Here is an 18,975-nt window from a genome sequence, read left to right as displayed (position 1 = left end):
CAGTGCGGTGCCAGCAAGGGCAGCCTGGTGGGGCCCATGAGTCTCGTCTCCCTGTCTGGGGCAGGTAGACAGGCACCGTGTGGGAACCTCTGCAGTGCCAAGGAGGACGGATTCTGAGATGGCCCCGGGCTGCCAGCACTGCTGTTGTGCACTTGTGCTGAGTTTCTTTGTGTCTTTGGCCTCATTAAATGTCTCTGCTGCATTCAGGCCTGGTCTCTCTGCAATCATTCCCCCCCTGCTCTGCAATTTGTCAAAGTAAAAGGGAGCCTAGCAAGGCTGGGGCCCCAGCAGACCTGCTGTTTGCAACCAGAGGAGTGCTGCTGGGAGATGTGGTGGCTGGAGGCCGTGTTGGGCACAGCAGCTATGAAATGACAGGGTTTTTATTTCATGGAAATGAAGGGATATCAAGAAAACCTCTACCCTGGGATTCCAGAGGACTGACTTCGGCCTGTTGAGGACACTGATTTGGAACGTCCCTTGGGAAGCAGCTCTTGAATATAAAGGGGCCCCAAAGACTGGATGTGATTTAAGAAATAAATCTCATAGGCACAGAAGCAGCCTGGACCTCTGTGCAAAAAGATATAGAGGTAGAGAAGAACTGCCTGGCTGAGAAGGGAGCATTCCCAGGAACTCTGGGAATAAATAGATGTTTCATCACCTTTGGAAAAGGGCAGGCAGCTCAGGAAGAGTTGGACGATGTCATTAGGTCATGTAGAAAGAAAAGCAGAGAGGACAAAGTGCAGAACTTGATCTAGCCCATTCTGTAAGGGATAACAATGTTTTTACAAATACATTAACGAGGACTGAGAATAATCACTATTCTCCATTGGACACCGTGGGCAATATATTCACCAAAGCCAAAGGAACTGCTGAGGTGATTAGCAACTTCATTGGTTCAGTCTTCAGGAGCAGGATCCTCACGGGAACTGGCCTCATGGTCTGGGAGAGAGGGAAGATAAGCAGCATGGAACAGCTGTAATCCAGATGGAGAAAGTTAAAGATTGGCTAAGGGATTTAGATGCTCAAAAGTCCTTGGGATTGGGAGGGATTTGTGCTAGGGAGATCAGGCAGCTGGGGCAAATGATCATTAAGCCAGTGCTGAGAAGAGGGGCAGAGGGAGGATTGTGACTCCGAGCTGGTCGGTGACTCGGTGCCGGTGTGGATTTTGAAGTCTGTATCGGCATCGGTCCCATTGCCGGTGCCGGCGGCGGCAGCGCCCCGGGATCCCGGGCCGAGCGGGGCGAGGCGGCCCCGGCGGCCGGAGCGGCAGCGCCCCCTGCTGGCCCCGCCCGGCCCCGCCCGCGCCGGTTCGTGCCCGGCCGCAGCCCCGGCTCCTCTGCCCGTGGCCCAGCGCGCAGTAATACACGGCCGCGTCCCCGCGCCGGGGCCAGCCGAGCCGCAGCGCGCTCCAGCGCCGGTCTGCCGACACCGTCAGGCGGCCCGCAATGGCCGGCACCTCCTTGGAGCCTTTAGCACTGACCCCTAGGAGTTCGGGCGTTTGGCCCGGCCGCTGACGCAAGAAGTAGACAAAATCGCCGGTCCGGATATTGGGGTGTGAGCACTTGATGGTGATGCTGCTGCCCTCGGTGGTCTCCAGCAATGGCTCCTGCTCCACTTGGGCACTGACCGCAGCCACTGTCAGGGAGACAAAAGGAACAAATATCAGCTCCTATTTTCTATCCAGCTCTGCCTGCCAATCACCAGAACAAAGCCCGCAGAAGCAGTCAGGAACACGGAGAGATGAGGAGAAAAACAGTTCCCAGAGGATGTCAAGATACGCAGCAATGGAAGTGTTCAAAAATTGCTTGTGGAGAGACTCATGCTAGAATGATAGAAGGAATAGAAGGGTCACTAGAGAAAGGGATCATGTGGGAGAAAGCACAAAAAGACAAGAAGAAAAGTAACATGGGCAAAGGACTGACTTCATGAGTTACAAAGCAGGAATGCTTGTGCAGGTTTGGCATAGTTTGGGATGGAGAAGAGGGAGGGATGAACGGGAGAACAGCTCTTGGGCAGAGATCTGTGAATAAAACAGGCAGGACGGCACCATGTGGGGACCTGCGAGATCCACCCCATCCCCAGACCGCGGCCCCCCTTCGGCACCCCCGCGCACCGAGCAGCAGCAGCGCGGGCAGCGCCGCCAGCCCCGCGCCCCGACACCGCCGCATGCCGCCGCTCCGCCGGCCGAGCCTCGCTGTGCCCCTCAGCCCCGGCTCTGCTGCGGCCGTGCCGCCTCCTCTGCAACGCCGCCAGCTCCGCCCCGGCCCAAATCAGCCCCCGCCTCTCCCCGCAGCAGCACCTTCAGCAGCGCCACCAGCACGTTGGGCACGGCCAGCGACAAGAGCCAGCTGTGTCCCATCGCACACAGCAGCCGCCCCGCGTGGGGAGCAGATCCAGCCCGCACCATCTGCAGCGGGCAGCTGCCGGCCCCGCTCGACTGCGCTCAGGCTCTGCGGGAGCCTGGCAAGCTGCTGCTCTGTGCTCTTCAGGGCCACAGCAGCGCTCGGGGCCCTGGCAGAGGCAGCAAATTCCCTCCCGATGAGGGACACACACGGACACAGCCAGGGCCGTGCTCAGCGCCGTGGAGCCACAGACAAACCCGTGCTTCCCGTGTGTCCGTGCAAACGGGGCTGCTCCGAGAGCTCACAAGGCAGGAACACACAACCAGCGCTGGGCTCTGCTGGGGACATGTGGGGCAAAAGCAGCAGGGCTATAATGTGGCAGGACAAGGACCCAGGCAAGCACAGGGGAGATTTTAATTTCATTAGAGACTGCACAATGCAGACATGAATCAAAATAATACAAAAGTGTTTTGCAATGGATGTGCTACGATGGATGGCGTCAAAACCATCAGACCATAGTACACGTATGTGGATGGAAAATCTGATGAACACCAGGATGAGATCAGGGTCCCTTCCCCAAGCTCAGCCTTGCCCTGACACATCCCCTCCCTGCCCTGCCTTGTTGCACAGCCGAGGCAGCTCCCTGCACCAGGGTGTCTCGCAGAGCACAGAGGTACCAGGCAGTGTCAGAGAGCTCCACTTCCTCCAGCTGCAGGACACTGGATTTGCCCGTGGTGTTCAGGTGCGTGGTGATCCGGCCTCTGTGCTTGGGGTCACTCCCTGCTTGATAGGAGAGCAGCTGTGGGGCTTGACCTTTCTGCAGCTGGTACCAGAACAATCCCCCAAAATTAGTGCTCTGGTATTTGCAGGTGGTGTGGAAGGGGTGTCCATGCTTCACCGTGACTGGTCCATTATCCTGGGTGACCGTGTCCTGCCCCGTGGCGCCTGGAAGAAAGTGATGGTGAGCTGCTCCACAGGGAAGGACTCCAGGCAGGAAAAACAGATCGGGTGCGAAACCCTGGTGGGGAAATCTCTCTGCCCTGCAGCGCAGTCCTCAGATGTGCAGATGGAGAGGTGAGAGCGATTTTGGACAGGATTTCAGAGGTCTCAGCAGTGCAGGACCATGACAAGACATAAGGTGCCTTCCTGTTCCTATTTCTGCCGCTCAGAAGTCCCGGGAACAGCCCAAATTTTGTGTGCTCCAGCAGGCTGAGAAACCATCGAGGTACAGTCAAAGGATTCATCCTGCTTCTGCATCCCTGTCACCTCTGACGGTTCCTCAGTCCCTGAGTCGACACAACGGTGTTTTAGGAAAGAGGGAGCCCCGGTTGTTCTGGCAGCACAGAGAACTCTGGAAGCCGTGACAGAGAATTGCAGCCTGGAGGCAGAATGGGATGCCCTATTAAGAAAATGAAATTAAAAGCAGTGTCGTGCCTGGGGCAGGTTCGACAGGATCTGGGAATATACGCTAAAATAGGAAGAATGTGGGATTAAAGAGACAGCGGAAATCTCCTGAGGTGATGGGAAAAGGATCAGACGAGAGAGAAGTAGAGGGAAATGCCTTGAAGGTGAGAGAAAAAACAGATAAGTAGTCCGAGATTTTTCTGCTTTCCCTTCCATTTTCCCTTACAAATCAAAGAACTTCTTTAGCAAGCACTTGCAAAACCACAAAGAGAAGCTGATTTTTCTCAGCCTTTCCCCTCTAATCACTGATATTTCCCTACAAAATCCTGATAAGGCTGTTGAGCATTTCCTGCGGGTAAGAAGAAGAGGAAGAGAAGAAGACGGGTGCCTTGGGGAAAATGCAGGACTTACCCAGGAGCCGGGCCAGCAAGACGCTGAGGATGAGAGATGCGAGGTGCATGCCGAGAGCGAGCTGCGTGTTTGCTGAGTGAGGAAGAGTCCGAAAGCACGCGGCAGCGCCGAGAGAACGGAGCTGCCGGGAGCGGCTCTGGGCGGGAGCAAAGGCAGCAGCGGCGGGAGCAGGCAGAGCAATGCCCTGGCCTTGCAGCGCCTGAAATGCTCCTTGTGCGTTTGTCGCTGCTCCAGCAGCAGCCGCCGAGGCTCCCTCAGCCATCGGCACCGGGAGCATTCCGTGCCTCTGGGGCCTCGCTCATGGCAAGGGGCTGTTCCCGCTCAGCTCGCAGTGGAGTCCTCACCTCCGCAGCTGGAACGGCCAGCTCTGCTGCACAGCCAGACCTGGGCACTTGGCAGCTCAGGGGCTTCTTCCCCGCTGGGCTTTCTCACCTTCCCGAGGTGTCCTCAGCTCGGTGAGGTCACTGCTCTTTCCTCTGGGAACAGGAGACTTCTCTCTTTGTCACTTGTCCCCTGCACTTCTTCATCTGCCTGGGATGAACGCCTCTTTCCACGGTCCCTCATTCCCACCCCTTTTACCAGTCAACTCCAGAATTATCCCACAGTCGTCAATTTGGTTTTATCTTAAATCGAGATTTTTCACAAAAAAAAAATCAAAACCCAATAAACAAAACAAAAAAAAAAAAAAAAACCAAAACAAACAAACAAAAAAACCCCCAAAAACCACAAAAAAAACCACCCAACATTCTGGAAAGATGTGAACGATGATGTAGGTAATGATAATGGTTTAATAGGGATAATCTCACGCAAGTGTTGCACTTCCCTATGGATGAGAACGAGATATCTAGAGAAGTGGGAGGTCCTGTGGTTCTCACAGATTTTCAAAGTAAAAGCATTACATTCTATGGACTCCTTTGCTCGTTGTGCCTTCTTACGCTTCAGAGCAAAGATGATCAGACATGTACAGGGAGATGAGGATTCTTCCCAGCACTTGTGCTGAGAATAGAATCCTGCAGCCATCCTTGTTGATCCCAGAGACACATCACTGGAAGTCTCTCCTTTCCTGAGGATTCCATGTCCTCTCTCATCATCCCTTTACCATTTGTCACTGACAAAGCTCAGCCTGAGCCAATTCACAGCCACAGCCATTGTTCCCTAATGGCCAATCAATTAGAGGGTGATGAGCTCGGAGCTCCCTCTTTCCCTCCCTTATCACCTTGTGCCACATAGGTGTGTTTTGTTCATTACTTTCACTTTTCCTTCCCTTGGAAAGGAAAATGGGCATGATGTGATCCTCGGAGAACAAGACACTCATATTTCACATGCCATGACTGTGGCCTCTGCTGAACTTTCTCAGCCCAGGGAGCTCCTGATGATGCTGAAAGCTTCCTGTCCTCAAAAGCAAAACGGGTCTCTAGAGCAAGACTCGGGAGAGAAACTCATGTGGAGCTCAGTGTTTCATACATCTCCCTCCAGTACTTGCAGGTTTGCTAAATCCTGGCATCTGCTTTTCGGGATACCTGAGAGATTACTAACGTGAAGGGAAAGGGACAAATCTGTTTTGTGTGGACCATGGCTATGACAGTGTCGTCAGCTGGTTTGAGATGCTCCTCTTCTCCAACCAATTTATTGTTTTCACTCCAGGATGTTCTGCCATTTAAGGAAGAGGCTGACTGCACATCTATTATTGTTTGGGGGAAACTGAGGATGAGAAAAAGAAATGCAGAGACGTGATTGCCAGGCTCAGGTGGGATTGAAAGGACATCTGATTTACACACCCGGGTGAGAATGCTGCTTTTATTCACCTGGCCATATGGAGAAGAGACACTTCTGCAGCGACAGAGATGGAGATTCCTTTGTGACCTCGGTAAGCCTGACTGCAAACCCGTTTTATGTCATGACCTACTGAGCTGACAGCACTCCATGAATTAGTTCCTGTGTGCCTGTCAGTGCAGCTGCTCGGTCAGTTCGCAGCCCAGGAGCTCTCCAGGAGCAGCTCTTTGCTTTGCAGAGCCGGCTGAGAGCAGCAGCAGCAGCAGACGTGGCCGGAGGGCGAGAGGCGCTGGCAGAGCCGCCTTTGGGCGCAGCAGTTGAGTGCGAGGCGGCGGCGGACTCGGGAGCGAGGGGAGGCCGGGCTGTGCGCGGCGAGCGTGCGAGCGCAGGGTGCGGGCGGGTTGTGAGGCCGTGCGGGGCCGTTCGGAGCCGTGCGGGGTCGGTGCGGGGCCGTGCGGGGCCGTGCGGAGCCGTGCGGGGCCGGTGCGGGCGGGCTCGGGGCAGAGGAAGGAGCTGCGGGGCCGCGCGGGGCCCGGCGGCCGGAGCGGCAGCGCCCCCTGCTGGCCCCTCCCGGCCCCGCCCGCGCCGGTTCGTGCCCGGCCGCAGCCCCGGCTCCTCTGCCCGTGGCCCAGCGCGCAGTAATACACGGCCGCGTCCCCGCGCCGGGGCCAGCCGAGCCGCAGCGCGCTCCAGCGCCCGTCCTCCGACACCCGCAGCTCTCCCTCAATGGCCGGCACCTCCTTGGAGCCTCTAGCAGCGAGGGTGAGGAATTCGGGTGCTCGGCCCGGGAGCTGACGGTAGAAATGGATGAAATCGCTGCTCACTTTTTTGGGGTGTGAGCAGGTGATGTTGATGCCGGTGCCCTCGGTGGTCTCCAGGTGTGACTCCTGCTGTACCTGGGCTCTACCTGAAGCCACTGCCAGGAACATGAAAAGGAAAACACTGAGATCCTGCATTGCCCTACTACACAGAGCAAATCCCGCAGAAATAGCCAGGAACATAAAGAGAGGATGAGGAAAACAGAACCGAGGGTATTTCAAGATAGGTAAGAATGGAAGTGTCCATGAATGGTTTGTGGAGAGATGCATGGGTGGATAACAGGAAGAACGGTGCAGTCACTGGAGAACGGGAGCATGTGGGAAAAAGCACTAAAAGAAAAGAAGAAAAGTTCAAAGGGCTAAGGACTGACTTTATAGGTTATAAAGAAGTGGAGGAATGGAATGCTTGTACAGACTTGGATAAAGAAAAGAATGAGGAGATTTCGGAGGGCGTGCGGGATGGAGAAGAGGGAGGGGAGAACGGGAGAACAGCTCTCTGGCAGTGGTCTACGGAAAAGCCAGGCAGGAGGGCAGCCTGCGCATCACCGCAGCCCCAACCCGTCCCCTTCCCCAACCCCTCGCACCGAGCAGCAGCAGCGCGGGCAGCGCCGCCAGCCCCGCGCCCCGACACCGCCGCATGCCGCCGCTCCGCCGGCCGAGCCTCGCTGTGCCCCTCAGCCCCGGCTCTGCTGCGGCCGTGCCGCCTCCTCTGCAACGCCGCCAGCTCCGCCCCGGCCCAGAGCCCTGCGCCGCCGCTGCTCGGGCTCTCGCCGGCTCCGGCCAGGGAACGGAGGGGAGGCGAGCGCGGTGCCAGCGGGGCGGCGCTCGGGGCTCTGCGCGGCGGAAGCGGCGGCGCCGGGCTGGGGGCAGGGATCGGGCTGGTATCGTGGGGCTGAGCATTGACAGGCCCTGGGGTTCCTTCGCTCCCATCATCTGTTCACTCACATCTCCCCTCTGCTGTCATGGTGGGGGCTCCCGAATTGTCCTTCTGGGCACGGGAAAGAAACCCACTCCCACGGATACAGGAGCTGGGCATAAAGACTCAGCAATTCTCTGTATCCATAAAACCAAACTGATGCAGGACAGGGAAGAGCAGCTGTGCACTGGACTGGAGAGACCTCTCCATTTTTCTATGTGTCTGTATGTGTGTGAGCACTCGCAGCAATGCTGAGGCACTCCCAACACTTTAAATTCAGTTAAGCTAAAAAGTCAAATCTGGGTGAAACCCTCCTTGTTGGGGCTGGCAATTGGCAGGAGCAAAACGTGATGTTCAGACCTGCTGGGAAAGGAGGGCTCAGGAACTAGGGAGTGCACATCAGTGGCTCTTCCATGGACAAATCTCCTGCACGCTGCTACATCATTGATCAACCACACCCGACCTCCTTCTGAGTCTGGAAACCAGGTGAATCTGATGCCCCTTGCCTTTTTCTTTCTATTAAAAAATGATCCATGTAGCAAATATCCCAGCAGAGGTTGTTTTCTTCTATGCTCAGTCCACTCTCATGCCAAAATTATTTGGGTGACATTGTGTACTAGAGAAAAGCTGCAGTGTAGCTACAGGGGCCCATCCTTAAGGAATTAAGAGAAACACTCCCTGGGCAAGTCTGCTATTTGCAGGGCAAAGAAGAAAGCTCCTTGCCGAGGCTCCAGCTCCCAACTCAGCTGTGGCCTTGGTTGCTCTCATTCACCCCTGTGCTCTCTGCTTCTTGTCTGCTCCCTCTGCCAGGTGTACTTTTCACTTGGAGCCGTGTCCTGCTACAGCCCGTGCTGGCCATGCCGGCCCTGCGGCCCCACCCCGCTGGCCAAGAGCTGCAATGAGCCCTGTGTCAGGCAGTTCCAGGACTCCACCGTCGGCACTGAGCCCTCCCCCGTGCTGGTGACCCTGCCCGGCCCCATGCTCAGCTCCTTCCCACAGAACACCGGGCTGGGATCCTCCACCCCGGCTGCTGTTGGCAGCATCCTCAGCTGTGACCGCGTGCCCATCAGCTCTGGGGGCTTTGACCCGGCTGGAATTTCCAGGTGCTGCTATGGCACAAGGTCCCTGCCCTGAAGCAGATGCTGGGAAAGCCCCATGGAGACAGCTCAGGTTGCTCAGAACATGGTGCAGGGCAAAGGATGGACATTTCTCAGTGTTGGTCCCAGGACAGCTGCAAGGCTTTGCCTTTCCCTTTTCTTTGTTTGCTTTGTCTCCCCTTGGCAGTGCGGTGCCAGCAAGGGCAGCCTGGTGGGGCCCATCAGTCTCGTCTCCCTGTCTGGGGCAGGTAGACAGGCACCGTGTGGGAACCTCTGCAGTGCCAAGGAGGACGGACTCTCAGATGGCCCCTGGGAGATGTGGTGGCTGGAGGTTGTGTTGGGCACAACAACTATGAAATGACAGGGTTTTCAATATTCTGTAAAGGAAGGGAAATTAACACAATCTCTACTCAGGACTTCCAGAGGGTGAACTTCGGCCTGTTGTAAGAGACCGTCTGACGACCCTCAGTCATTTGTCTGCTGATTGCCATGACAAGGAGAAACCCCCCCCACTGCAGTTCTGGCTTGGAGAAGGCAACAGTGCTGGTGCAGCCACTGCACCCTAATGCCAGCTGTTCCGAACCAGGCATGGCAAGAACTTGGCAAGGACTTGGTGACAACCCAGCATGGAACCAGCACGGGCGTCCTGCTACAATTCCTGCTTCAGTCTCCACCTTTAAGCCAAATGAACTGTTGGGGTGACTCTGATGGTCTCTCACTGAACACCCCTCATCTGACTCGTTACCACCGTGACAGACAAACATCAAGAACCCTCTCCCCAAGGACTGAGACTGAGACCCCTCCCACAGGGAGTGAGGGGGAGAATGACATGACCTGTTCTTCTCCAGTAACTTCAATGGACTTATTCTTCATTGTGTTCATCTTGCCTGGATAATTTTCAGTAGATGCACCTGTCCACCCCACAGCAATTTCAATAGATTCTCATTGTTCTGCATGTTCCCCCCTTTTCCCATCTGTAGACTATAACCGGACCCCTGGGTTGGGTAGGACTTTGGAGACTCCCCCAAACACAACAAGTCAGATCCCCATTGTCCGGATCAGTGAGGATCTCATCTCACCTGTGTTGGTGGTTATTCCTATGCCCCTTTCTCTCTCTCTCTCTCTCTCTCTCTCTCTCTCTCTCTCTCTCTCTCATTTTTATTTATTTTCTGACTCCACTATCGCATTTATTGTCTTGGCCCCTAATAAATGTGCATTTGTTGTCATTAAACTGATAGTCCCCTGCTGTTTTTCTTTTGCACTTTGGGATCGGCTAAAGAACCATCACGACACGGTGCTATAAGCGGACCATGACAGAAGGTCGGTGACTGCAAGCTGGAGCTGCGGTTGTCATTGTCAGTGCTGGTGTCAATGCCAGTGCCATTACGGGCCTCGGTGCCGGTGCCGGTGGCGGCAGCGCCCCGGGATCCCGGGCCGAGCGGGGCGAGGCGGCCCCGGCGGCCGGAGCGGCAGCGCCCCCTGCTGGCCCCGCCCGGCCCCGCCCGCGCCGGTTCGTGCCCGGCCGCAGCCCCGGCTCCTCTGCCCGTGGCCCAGCGCGCAGTAATACACGGCCGCGTCCCCGCGCCGGGGCCAGCCGAGCCGCAGCGCGCTCCAGCGCCGATCTGCCGACACCCACAGCTGGCCCAGATTGTCCGGCAGCTTTTTGGAGCCTTTCACTGTGAACACAAGGAGTTCAGGCCCTTTGTCCGGGAGCTGTCGGTACCAGTAGATGTATTCGTTGGTCTGGATTTTGGGATGCGAGCAGGTGATGTTCATGCTGATTCCCTCGGTGGTCTCCAGGAGTGGCTCCTGCTGTATCTGGGCTCTGGCCACAGCCACTGCCAGCGGGAAAAGAACAATCAGTTTTCTTTAACAGAAAATGTTGGAGGTGGAGATAGGAAAGGAGGACAGATTAGCGTTTTCTGAGATATGCCTCGAGAACAGAATATGGAGAGATTATTTATCCGAGAATGTTTTTCTGCGAACACAAAACTATGAGGGCTGTTCAGACGGAATATGGCAATTTTTAAGAGAAAAATGGAATGAGGAAAATAGATTTCCCTGGAGGAAGGGAGGGGATGGATGGATGGATGGATGGATGGATGGATGGATGGATGGATGGATGGATGGATGGATGGATGGATGGATGGACGGACGAAAAAACGGAGTAAAAAAGACAACGTCGCTGGAAGGACTTCACTGAGGCAAAAAAAAACCCGCCATGACAGTAGAGGAGGGGACAGGGAGCAAACAAGAACTGAAAGGGAGAAAAGGAGTTAGAGATGAATCTTAGGGAGAGAAGAGTCTCACACAGCCCCCCGACCACCCGCACTGCTTCCTTCCCCGCGCACCGAGCAGCAGCAGCGCGGGCAGCGCCGCCAGCCCCGCGCCCCGACACCGCCGCATGCCGCCGCTCCGCCGGCCGAGCCTCGCTGTGCCCCTCAGCCCCGGCTCTGCTGCGGCCGTGCCGCCTCCTCTGCAACGCCGCCAGCTCCGCCCCGGCCCAAATCTGCCCCCGCCTCTCCCCGCAGCAGCACCTTCAGCAGCGCCACCAGCACGTTGGGCACGGCCAGCGACAAGAGCCAGCTGTGTCCCATCGCACACAGCAGCCGCCCCGCGTGGGGAGCAGATCCAGCCCGCACCATCTGCAGCGGGCAGCTGCCGGCCCCGCTCGGCTGCGCTCAGGCTCTGCGGGAGCCTGGCAAGCTGCTGCTCTGTGCTCTTCAGGGCCACAGCAGCGCTCGGGGCCCTGGCAGAGGCAGCAAATTCCCTCCCGATGAGGGACACACACGGACACAGCCAGGGCCGTGCTCAGCGCCGTGGAGCCACAGACAAATCCGTGCTTCCCGTGTGTCCGTGCAAACGGGGCTGCTCCGTGAGCTCACAAGGCAGGAACACACAACCAGCGCTGAGCTCTGCTGGGGACATGTGGGGCAAAAGCAGCAGGGCTGGAATGTGGCAGGACAAGGACCCAGGCACGCAGAGGAGAAAATTTTCTTTCTTTAGATACTGCACAATGCAGAAATGTGTCAAAATAGTCGAAAACGCATTTGCAATGGGTATGCTACGACGGGTGGGGTCAAAACCATTAGACCATAGTACACACATGTGGATGTAACTTGTGGTGAACACCGGCTTGAGATCATGGTCCTTTCCCCAAGCTCAGCCTTGCCCTGACACATCCCCTCCCTGCTCTGGCTTTGTTGCACAGCCGAGGCAGCTCCCTGCACCAGGGTGTCTCGTAGAGCACAGAGGTACCAGGCAGTGTCAGAGAGCTCCACTTCCTCCAGCTGCAGGACACTGGATTTGCCCGTGGTGTTCAGGTGCGTGGTGATCCGGCCGCTGTGCTTGGGGCCACTCCCTGCTTGATAGGAGAGCAGCTGTGGGGCTTGGCCTTTCTGCAGCTGGTACCAGAGCAAGGCATAAAAATTAGTGCTCTGGTATTTGCAGGTGGTGTGGAAGGGGTGTCCCTGCTTCACCGTGACTGGTCCATTATCCTGGGTGACCGTGTCCTGCCCCGTGGCGCCTGGAAGAAAGTGATGGTGAGCTGCTCCACAGGGAAGGACTCCAGGTAGGAAAAACAAATTGGGTGCAAATCCATTCTACAAAACCAGATGTGGAGATGGACAGGTGAGAGTGAGTTTGGGCAGGATTTCAGAGCTCTCAGCTGCTCTGTGTACCTGCTCCTACATCTGCTTCTAAGACGACTCGGGAACAGCCTAAATTTTAGGTGCTCCATCAGGCTGAGAAACCCATCAAGGTACAGCTAAAGGATTCATCTTGCTTCTGCATCCCTGTCACCACTGAGTTTTCCTCAGTTCCTGAGTACACATAAAGCTGATCTTGGAAAGAGGGAGCCATGGTTGTGTTGCCAGCTCAGAGAACTCTGGAAGCCCTGGCAGAGCTGTGTCAACCTGGAGGCAGAATGGGACGCCCTGATAATGTCAATGAAATGAGAACATTGAGGTGCCTGGGGCAGGTTTGACAGGATCTTGGAATTTACATTAACACTGGAACTATATCTGACTGCAAAGATAGCTCAGATCTCCTGAGGTAACGGCAAAAGGATCAGAAAAGAGCAGCAGAGGGAGATGCGTTGAAGGTAAGAGAAAAGACAGAGAAATGTCCCGAGATTTCTCTCTTTTCCCTTTTCCATTACAAATCAAAGAACTTCTTTAGCAAGCACTTGCAATACCACAATGATGAGCCGATTTTTCTCAGCCTTTCCCATCTAATCGCTGATATTTACCTACAAAGTCCTGATAAGGCTGTTGAGCATTTCCTGCGGGTAACAAGAAGAGGAAGAAGTAAAGAAGAAGGGTGCTTTGGGGAAAAGGCAGGACTTACCCAGGAGCCGGGCCAGCAAGACGCTGAGGATGAGAGATGCGAGGTGCATGCCGAGAGCGAGCTGCGTGTTTGCTGAGTGAGGAAGAGTCCGAAAGCACGCGGCAGCGCCGAGAGAACGGAGCTGCCGGGAGCGGCTCTGGGCGGGAGCAAAGGCAGCAGCGGCGGGAGCAGGCAGAGCAATGCCCTGGCCTTGCAGCGCCTGAAATGCTCCTTGTGCGTTTGTCGCTGCTCCAGCAGCAGCCGCCGAGGCTCCCTCAGCCATCGGCACCGGGAGCATTCCGTGCCTCTGGGGCCTCGCTCATGGCAAGGGGCTGTTCCCGCTCAGCTCGCAGTGGAGTCCTCACCTCCGCAGCTGGAACGGCCAGCTCTGCTGCACAGCCAGGCCTGGGCACTTGGCAACTCAGGGGCTTCTTCCCCACTGGGCTTTCTCGCCTTCCCGAGGTGTCTTCAGCTCTCTGGGTCACTGCTCTTTCCTCTGGGAACCGGAGGCTTCTCAGTCCCTGTCACTTCTCTCCTGCATTTCTTCATCTGCCTGGGATGAGCGTCTCTCTCCAAGCTCACTCACTCCCATCCCTTTTCCCAGTCATCCCCAGAGTGATCCCATACTGCTCATTTTGGTTTTATGTTAAATTGAGTTTTTCAGAAAACAGCTTTCTGGAATGATATGAACAACGATGCCGGTAATGATAATGGCTGTAACAGGAACATTCTCACGCAGGTGTTGCACTTCCCCATGGTTTAGAAGGAGGTTCTAGAGAAGTGGAGGGTCCTGAGGTTATCAGAGGTTTTCAAAGTAAAAGCTTTTCATTCTATGGGCTCGTTTGTTGGTTGTACCTTCTTAGGCTTCAGAGCAGAGAAAAGAGGGTCAGACGTGTACAGGGAGATGAAGATTCTTCCCAGCGTTTGTGCTGGGAAGCGACACATGAAGCCATCCTTTCTGATCCCAGAGGAACATCACTGGCAGTCTCTCCTTTCCTGAGGATTCCACGTCCTCGCTCGTAATTGCTTAGCCTTTGTCATTGACAAAGCTCAGCCTGGGCCAATTCAATCCACAGCCATTGTTCCCTAATGGCCAATCAATTAGAGGCTGGAGAGCTCTGAGCTCCCTCTTCCCCCCCTTAACACCGACTGCCACATAGGTGTGCTTTGTTCATCACTTTCTCCTTTCCTTTTTCTTCTCTTTCGGAAGGAAGATGGACGTGATGTGAGGCTCAGAGAACTAGACACTCTCACTTTTCCCATGCCCTGACTGTGGCCTTTACTGAACTTGATCAGCCCAAAAAACCCCATGAGGATATTGAAAATCTGCTGACCTCAAAAGTAAAAGGGGTGTCTCTAGAGTAAGTCCCGGGAGAGAAACATCCTGTGGAGCTCAGTCTTTAAACTGTCTACCTCCAACACTTGCAGCATTTGCTAAATCCTGGCATCTGCTTTTCAGGATACCTGAGGGGTTACTAATGTGAAGGAAAAGGGACCAATGATTTTCAGGTGGAATGTGAGTGTGAGAACTCTTTAATGCTTTGAATGCCTCCTCTACCCCAACCAATTTATTATTTTCCCTCCCAGATGTTCTGCTATTTCAGGAAGATACTGAATGTTCTTCCATGGTGGTTTGGGGAAACCTGAGGATGACAAGAGCTCTGTAGAGAAGTGCGGGACAGTAACCACATTTGCCCTGGATATTCAGGTGAGAATGCTGCCTCTTAATCACCTTGTGCTATAGAACAGAGACATTTCTTCAGGGACCGAGATGGGAATTCCTTTGTCACCTCAGAAAGCCTCTCTCCGCACCCCTCTCATGGCATGACCCACGGAGGTGACAGCACTCCATGAATTCGTTCCTGCGTGCCTGTCAGTGCAGCTGCTCGGTCAGTTCGCAGCCCAGGAGCTCTGAAGGAGCAGCTCTTTGATTTGCAGAGCCGGCTGAGAGCAGCAGCAGCAGCAGACGTGGCCGGAGGGCGAGAGGCGCTGGCAGAGGCGCCTTTGGGCGCAGCAGTTGGGTGCGAGGCGGCGGCGGGCTCGGGAGCGAGGGGAGGCCGGGCTGTGCGCGGCGAGCGTGCGAGCGCAGGGTGCGGGCGGGTTGTGAGGCCGTGCGGGGCCGTGCGGGGCCGTGCGGGGCCGTGCGGGGCCGGTGCGGGCGGGCTCGGGGCAGAGGAAGGAGCTGCGGGGCCGCGCGGGCCCCGGCGGCCGGAGCGGCAGCGCCCCCTGCTGGCCCCGCCCGGCCCCGCCCGCGCCGGTTCGTGCCCGGCCGCAGCCCCGGCTCCTCTGCCCGTGGCCCAGCGCGCAGTAATACACGGCCGCGTCCCCGCGCCGGGGCCAGCCGAGCCGCAGCGCGCTCCAGCGCCGGTCTGCCGACACCCACAGCTCTCCTGCAATGCCCGGCAGCTTTTTGGAGTCTTTGTGAATGCTCGCGAGGAGTTCAGGTCCCCGGCCCGGGAGCAGACGGTACCACTGGATCCAGTCGCCGGTCTGGATTTTGGGATGTGAGCAGGTGATGTTGATGCCGGTGCCCTCGGTGGTCTCCAAGGACCGCTCCTCCTGTACCTGGGCTCTGGCCACAGCCACTGCCACCGGGAAAAGAACAATCACTTTTCTTTCACAGAAAAAGGAGGGAGAGATGGGAAAGGAGGAGCGTTACACGAGATATGTCTAAATAATAGAGTATGAATAGATTATTTATCCGAGAGTGTTTGGCTGGGGACACGAACCTATGAAGGGTATTTTGACGGTCAATTGCAACTTTTACGAGAAAAATTGAATGAGGAAAATAGATTTCCCTGGAGAAAGAGAGGGGAGGGAGGGAGGGAGGGACGGACAGATGGGTGGAAGGATGGATGGATGGATGGATGAATGGATGGATAAAAAAACGGAGTAAAAAAGGCAAACTCGCTGGGAGGACTTCACTGAGGCAAAAAAAACCCCGCCATGACAGTAGAGGAGGGGACAGGGAGCAAACAAGAACTGAGACGGAAAAAAGGAGTTAGAGATGAATCTTAGGGAGAGAAGAGTCTAACACAGACCCCCGACCATCCGCACTGCTTCCTTCCCCGCTCACCGAGCAGCAGCAGCGCGGGCAGCGCCGCCAGCCCCGCGCCCCGACACCGCCGCATGCCGCCGCTCCGCCGGCCGAGCCTCGCTGTGCCCCTCAGCCCCGGCTCTGCTGCGGCCGTGCCGCCTCCTCTGCAACGCCGCCAGCTCCGCCCCGGCCCAAATCTGCCCCCGCCTCTCCCCGCAGCAGCACCTTCAGCAGCGCCACCAGCACGTTGGGCACGGCCAGCGACAAGAGCCAGCTGTGTCCCATCGCACACAGCAGCCGCCCCGCGTGGGGAGCAGATCCAGCCCGCACCATCTGCAGCGGGCAGCTGCCGGCCCCGCTCGGCTGCGCTCAGGCTCTGCGGGAGCCTGGCAAGCTGCTGCTCTGTGCTCTTCAGGGCCACAGCAGCGCTCGGGGCCCTGGCAGAGGCAGCAAATTCCCTCCCGATGAGGGACACACACGGACACAGCCAGGGCCGTGCTCAGCGCCGTGGAGCCACAGACAAACCCGTGCTTCCCGTGTGTCCGTGCAAACGGGGCTGCTCCGAGAGCTCACAAGGCAGGAACACACAACCAGCGCTGGGCTCTGCTGGGGACATGTGGGGCAAAAGCTGCAGGGCTGGAGTGTGGCGGGACAAGGACACAGGCACGCAGAGGAGAAAATTTTCTTTCTTTAGAGACTGCACAATGCAGAAATGTGTCAAAATAGTCAAAAACGCATTTGCAATGGATATGCTATGACGGATGGGGTCAAAACAATCAGACCATAGTACACACATGTGGATGCAACTTCTGGTGATCACTGGGGTGAGATCAGGGTTCCTTCCCCAAGCTCAGCCTTGCCCTGACACATCCCCTCCCTGCCCTGCCTTGTTGCACAGCCGAGGCAGCTCCCTGCACCAGGGTGTCTCGCAGAGCACAGAGGTACAAGGCACTGTCAGAGAGCTCCATTCCTCCAGCTGCAGGACACTGGATTTGCCTGTGGTGTTCAGGTGCGTAGTGATCCGGCCGCTGTGCTTGGGGCCACTCCCTGCTTGATAGGAGAGCAGCTGTGGGGCTTGGCCTTGCCGCAGCTGGTACCAGAGCAAGGCATAAAAATTACTGCTCTGGTGTTTGCAGGTGGTGTGGAAGGAGTGTCCCTGCTTCACCGTGACTGGTCCATCATCCTGGGTGACCGTGTCCTGCCCCGTGGCGCCTGGAAGAAAGCCAACTTCAGCAGTTCCACAGGGAATTACTATGTGAAGCTAAATGATGTGGATGCAAAACCCCGGTAGAGAAAGCTCCCTGCCTCGTAGCAGAGTCCTGAAAAGTTTTGGGTAGGTGTTCAGAGCTCTCTGCTCTGCATCACCTAAAGGAGAGCTGGACTGTGTCTCTGGTCTTGCTCATTCTGCACAGAGCAGCCGGGAACAACCTGACACACTTGAATTTTTTGAGCTGGATCTGCATCCCTCCAGCTGCCTGAGGAGCCCACCGAAGTACAGCAGAAAGGTTCATCCTGCTCCCCCATCCCTGTCACCTCTGAAAGCTCCTCAATCCCTGAGTACATACAACCCTGAGACTGGAAAGAGGGAGCCCTGGTCGTGTTGCCAGCTCAGAGAACTCTTGAAGCCGTGGCAGAGCTGTGTCAACCTGGAGGCAAAATGGGACACCCGGATAATGTCAGTGAAATGAGAACTCTGAGGTGCCCGTGGCAGGTTCACCGGGATCCTGCAATGTACATTTCAGTAGGAAAAACGTGGGACTGTAGCGATAACTCAGATCTGCTGAGGTGATTACACGTGGATCAGACGAGACAGGTGGAGGGCGATGGATTGAAGGTGAGAAAAGACAAAGCAGAGGTCTAAAGTTTCTCTCCCTTCCTTTTTCCTTTACAAACAGAAGAGCTTCTTGAGCACACACTTGCAAAACCACTAAGAGGAGCCGATTTTTCTCAGCATTTCCCCTCTAATCATTGATATTTCCCTACAAGGTCCTGATAAGGCTGTTGAGCATTTCCTGCGGGTAAGAAGAAGAGGAAGAGAAGAAGTGTGCCTTTGGCAAGAGCCAGGACTTACCCAGGAGCCGGGCCAACAAGACGCTGAGGATGAGAGATGCGAGGTGCATGCCGAGAGCGAGCTGCGTGTTTGCTGAGTGAGGAAGAGTCCGAAAGCACGCGGCAGCGCCGAGAGAACGGAGCTGCCGGGAGCGGCTCTGGGCGGGAGCAAAGGCAGCAGCGGCGGGAGCAGGCAGAGCAATGCCCTGGCCTTGCAGCGCCTGAAAAGCTCCTTGTGCGTTTGTCGCTGCTCCAGCAGCAGCCGCCGAGGCTCCCTCAGCCATCGGCACCGGGAGCATTCCGTGCCTCTGGGGCCTCGCTCATGGCAAGGGGCTGTTCCCGCTCAGCTCGCAGTGGAGTCCTCACCTCCGCAGCTGGAACGGCCAGCTCTGCTGCACAGCCAGGCCTGGGCACTTGGCAGCTCAGGGGCTTCTTCCCCACTGGGCTTTCTCACCTTCCCGAGGTGTCCTCAGCTCTCTGGGTCACTACTCTTTCCTCTGGGAACCGGAGGCTTCTCAGTCCCTGTCACTTCTCCCCTGCATTTCTTCATCTGCCTGGGATGAGCGTCTCTCTCCAAGCTCACTCACTCCCATCCCTTTGCCCAGTCATCCCCAGAGTGATCCCATACTGCTCATTTTGGTTTTATGTTAAATTGAGTTTTTCAGAAAACAGCTTTCTGGAATGATATGAACAACGATGCAGGTAATGATAATGCCTGTAACAGGAACATTCTCACGCAGGTGTTGCACTTCCCCATGGTTTAGAAGGAGTTTCTAGAGAAGTGGTGGGTCCTGAGGTTATC

General features: G+C 56.2%; 1 protein-coding gene and 4 gene segments (V, D, J or C); 1 reads left to right on the top strand and 4 right to left on the bottom strand.

Moving 5' to 3' along the window:
• Positions 1 to 1,087: 1,087 nt before the first annotated feature.
• On the bottom strand, positions 1,088 to 2,168 carry LOC144247474 (immunoglobulin heavy variable 5-51-like). The segment is given in 2 exon segments: positions 1,088 to 1,622; positions 2,104 to 2,168. Coding segments are annotated over 2 exon segments (600 nt in total).
• Positions 2,169 to 7,890: 5,722 nt separating this feature from the next.
• On the top strand, positions 7,891 to 8,798 carry LOC144247472 (feather keratin Cos1-2-like). The gene is made up of 2 exons (XM_077788310.1): positions 7,891 to 7,896; positions 8,475 to 8,798. The coding sequence occupies exons 1-2, from the start codon at positions 7,891 to 7,893 to the stop codon at positions 8,796 to 8,798; spliced, it is 330 nt and encodes a 109-aa protein (XP_077644436.1).
• Positions 8,799 to 10,144: 1,346 nt separating this feature from the next.
• On the bottom strand, positions 10,145 to 11,257 carry LOC144247471 (T cell receptor alpha variable 4-like). The segment is given in 2 exon segments: positions 10,145 to 10,599; positions 11,113 to 11,257. Coding segments are annotated over 2 exon segments (510 nt in total).
• Positions 11,258 to 11,763: 506 nt separating this feature from the next.
• Positions 11,764 to 13,157, bottom strand: LOC144247470 (T cell receptor alpha variable 1-1-like). The segment is given in 3 exon segments: positions 11,764 to 11,770; positions 12,020 to 12,287; positions 13,109 to 13,157. Coding segments are annotated over 3 exon segments (324 nt in total).
• Positions 13,158 to 13,912: 755 nt separating this feature from the next.
• LOC110483207 (T cell receptor alpha variable 4-like) lies at positions 13,913 to 16,308 on the bottom strand. The segment is given in 3 exon segments: positions 13,913 to 13,951; positions 15,311 to 15,672; positions 16,164 to 16,308. Coding segments are annotated over 3 exon segments (456 nt in total).
• Between the last annotated feature and the right edge of the window lie 2,667 nt (positions 16,309 to 18,975).

Source organism: Lonchura striata, chromosome 25 (genome assembly GCF_046129695.1).
Source record: "Lonchura striata isolate bLonStr1 chromosome 25, bLonStr1.mat, whole genome shotgun sequence".
Lineage (NCBI taxonomy): Eukaryota > Metazoa > Chordata > Aves > Passeriformes > Estrildidae > Lonchura > Lonchura striata.
The sequence above is the reverse complement of the archived record's forward strand: the minus strand, read 5'-3'. Positions and strand labels throughout refer to the sequence as shown.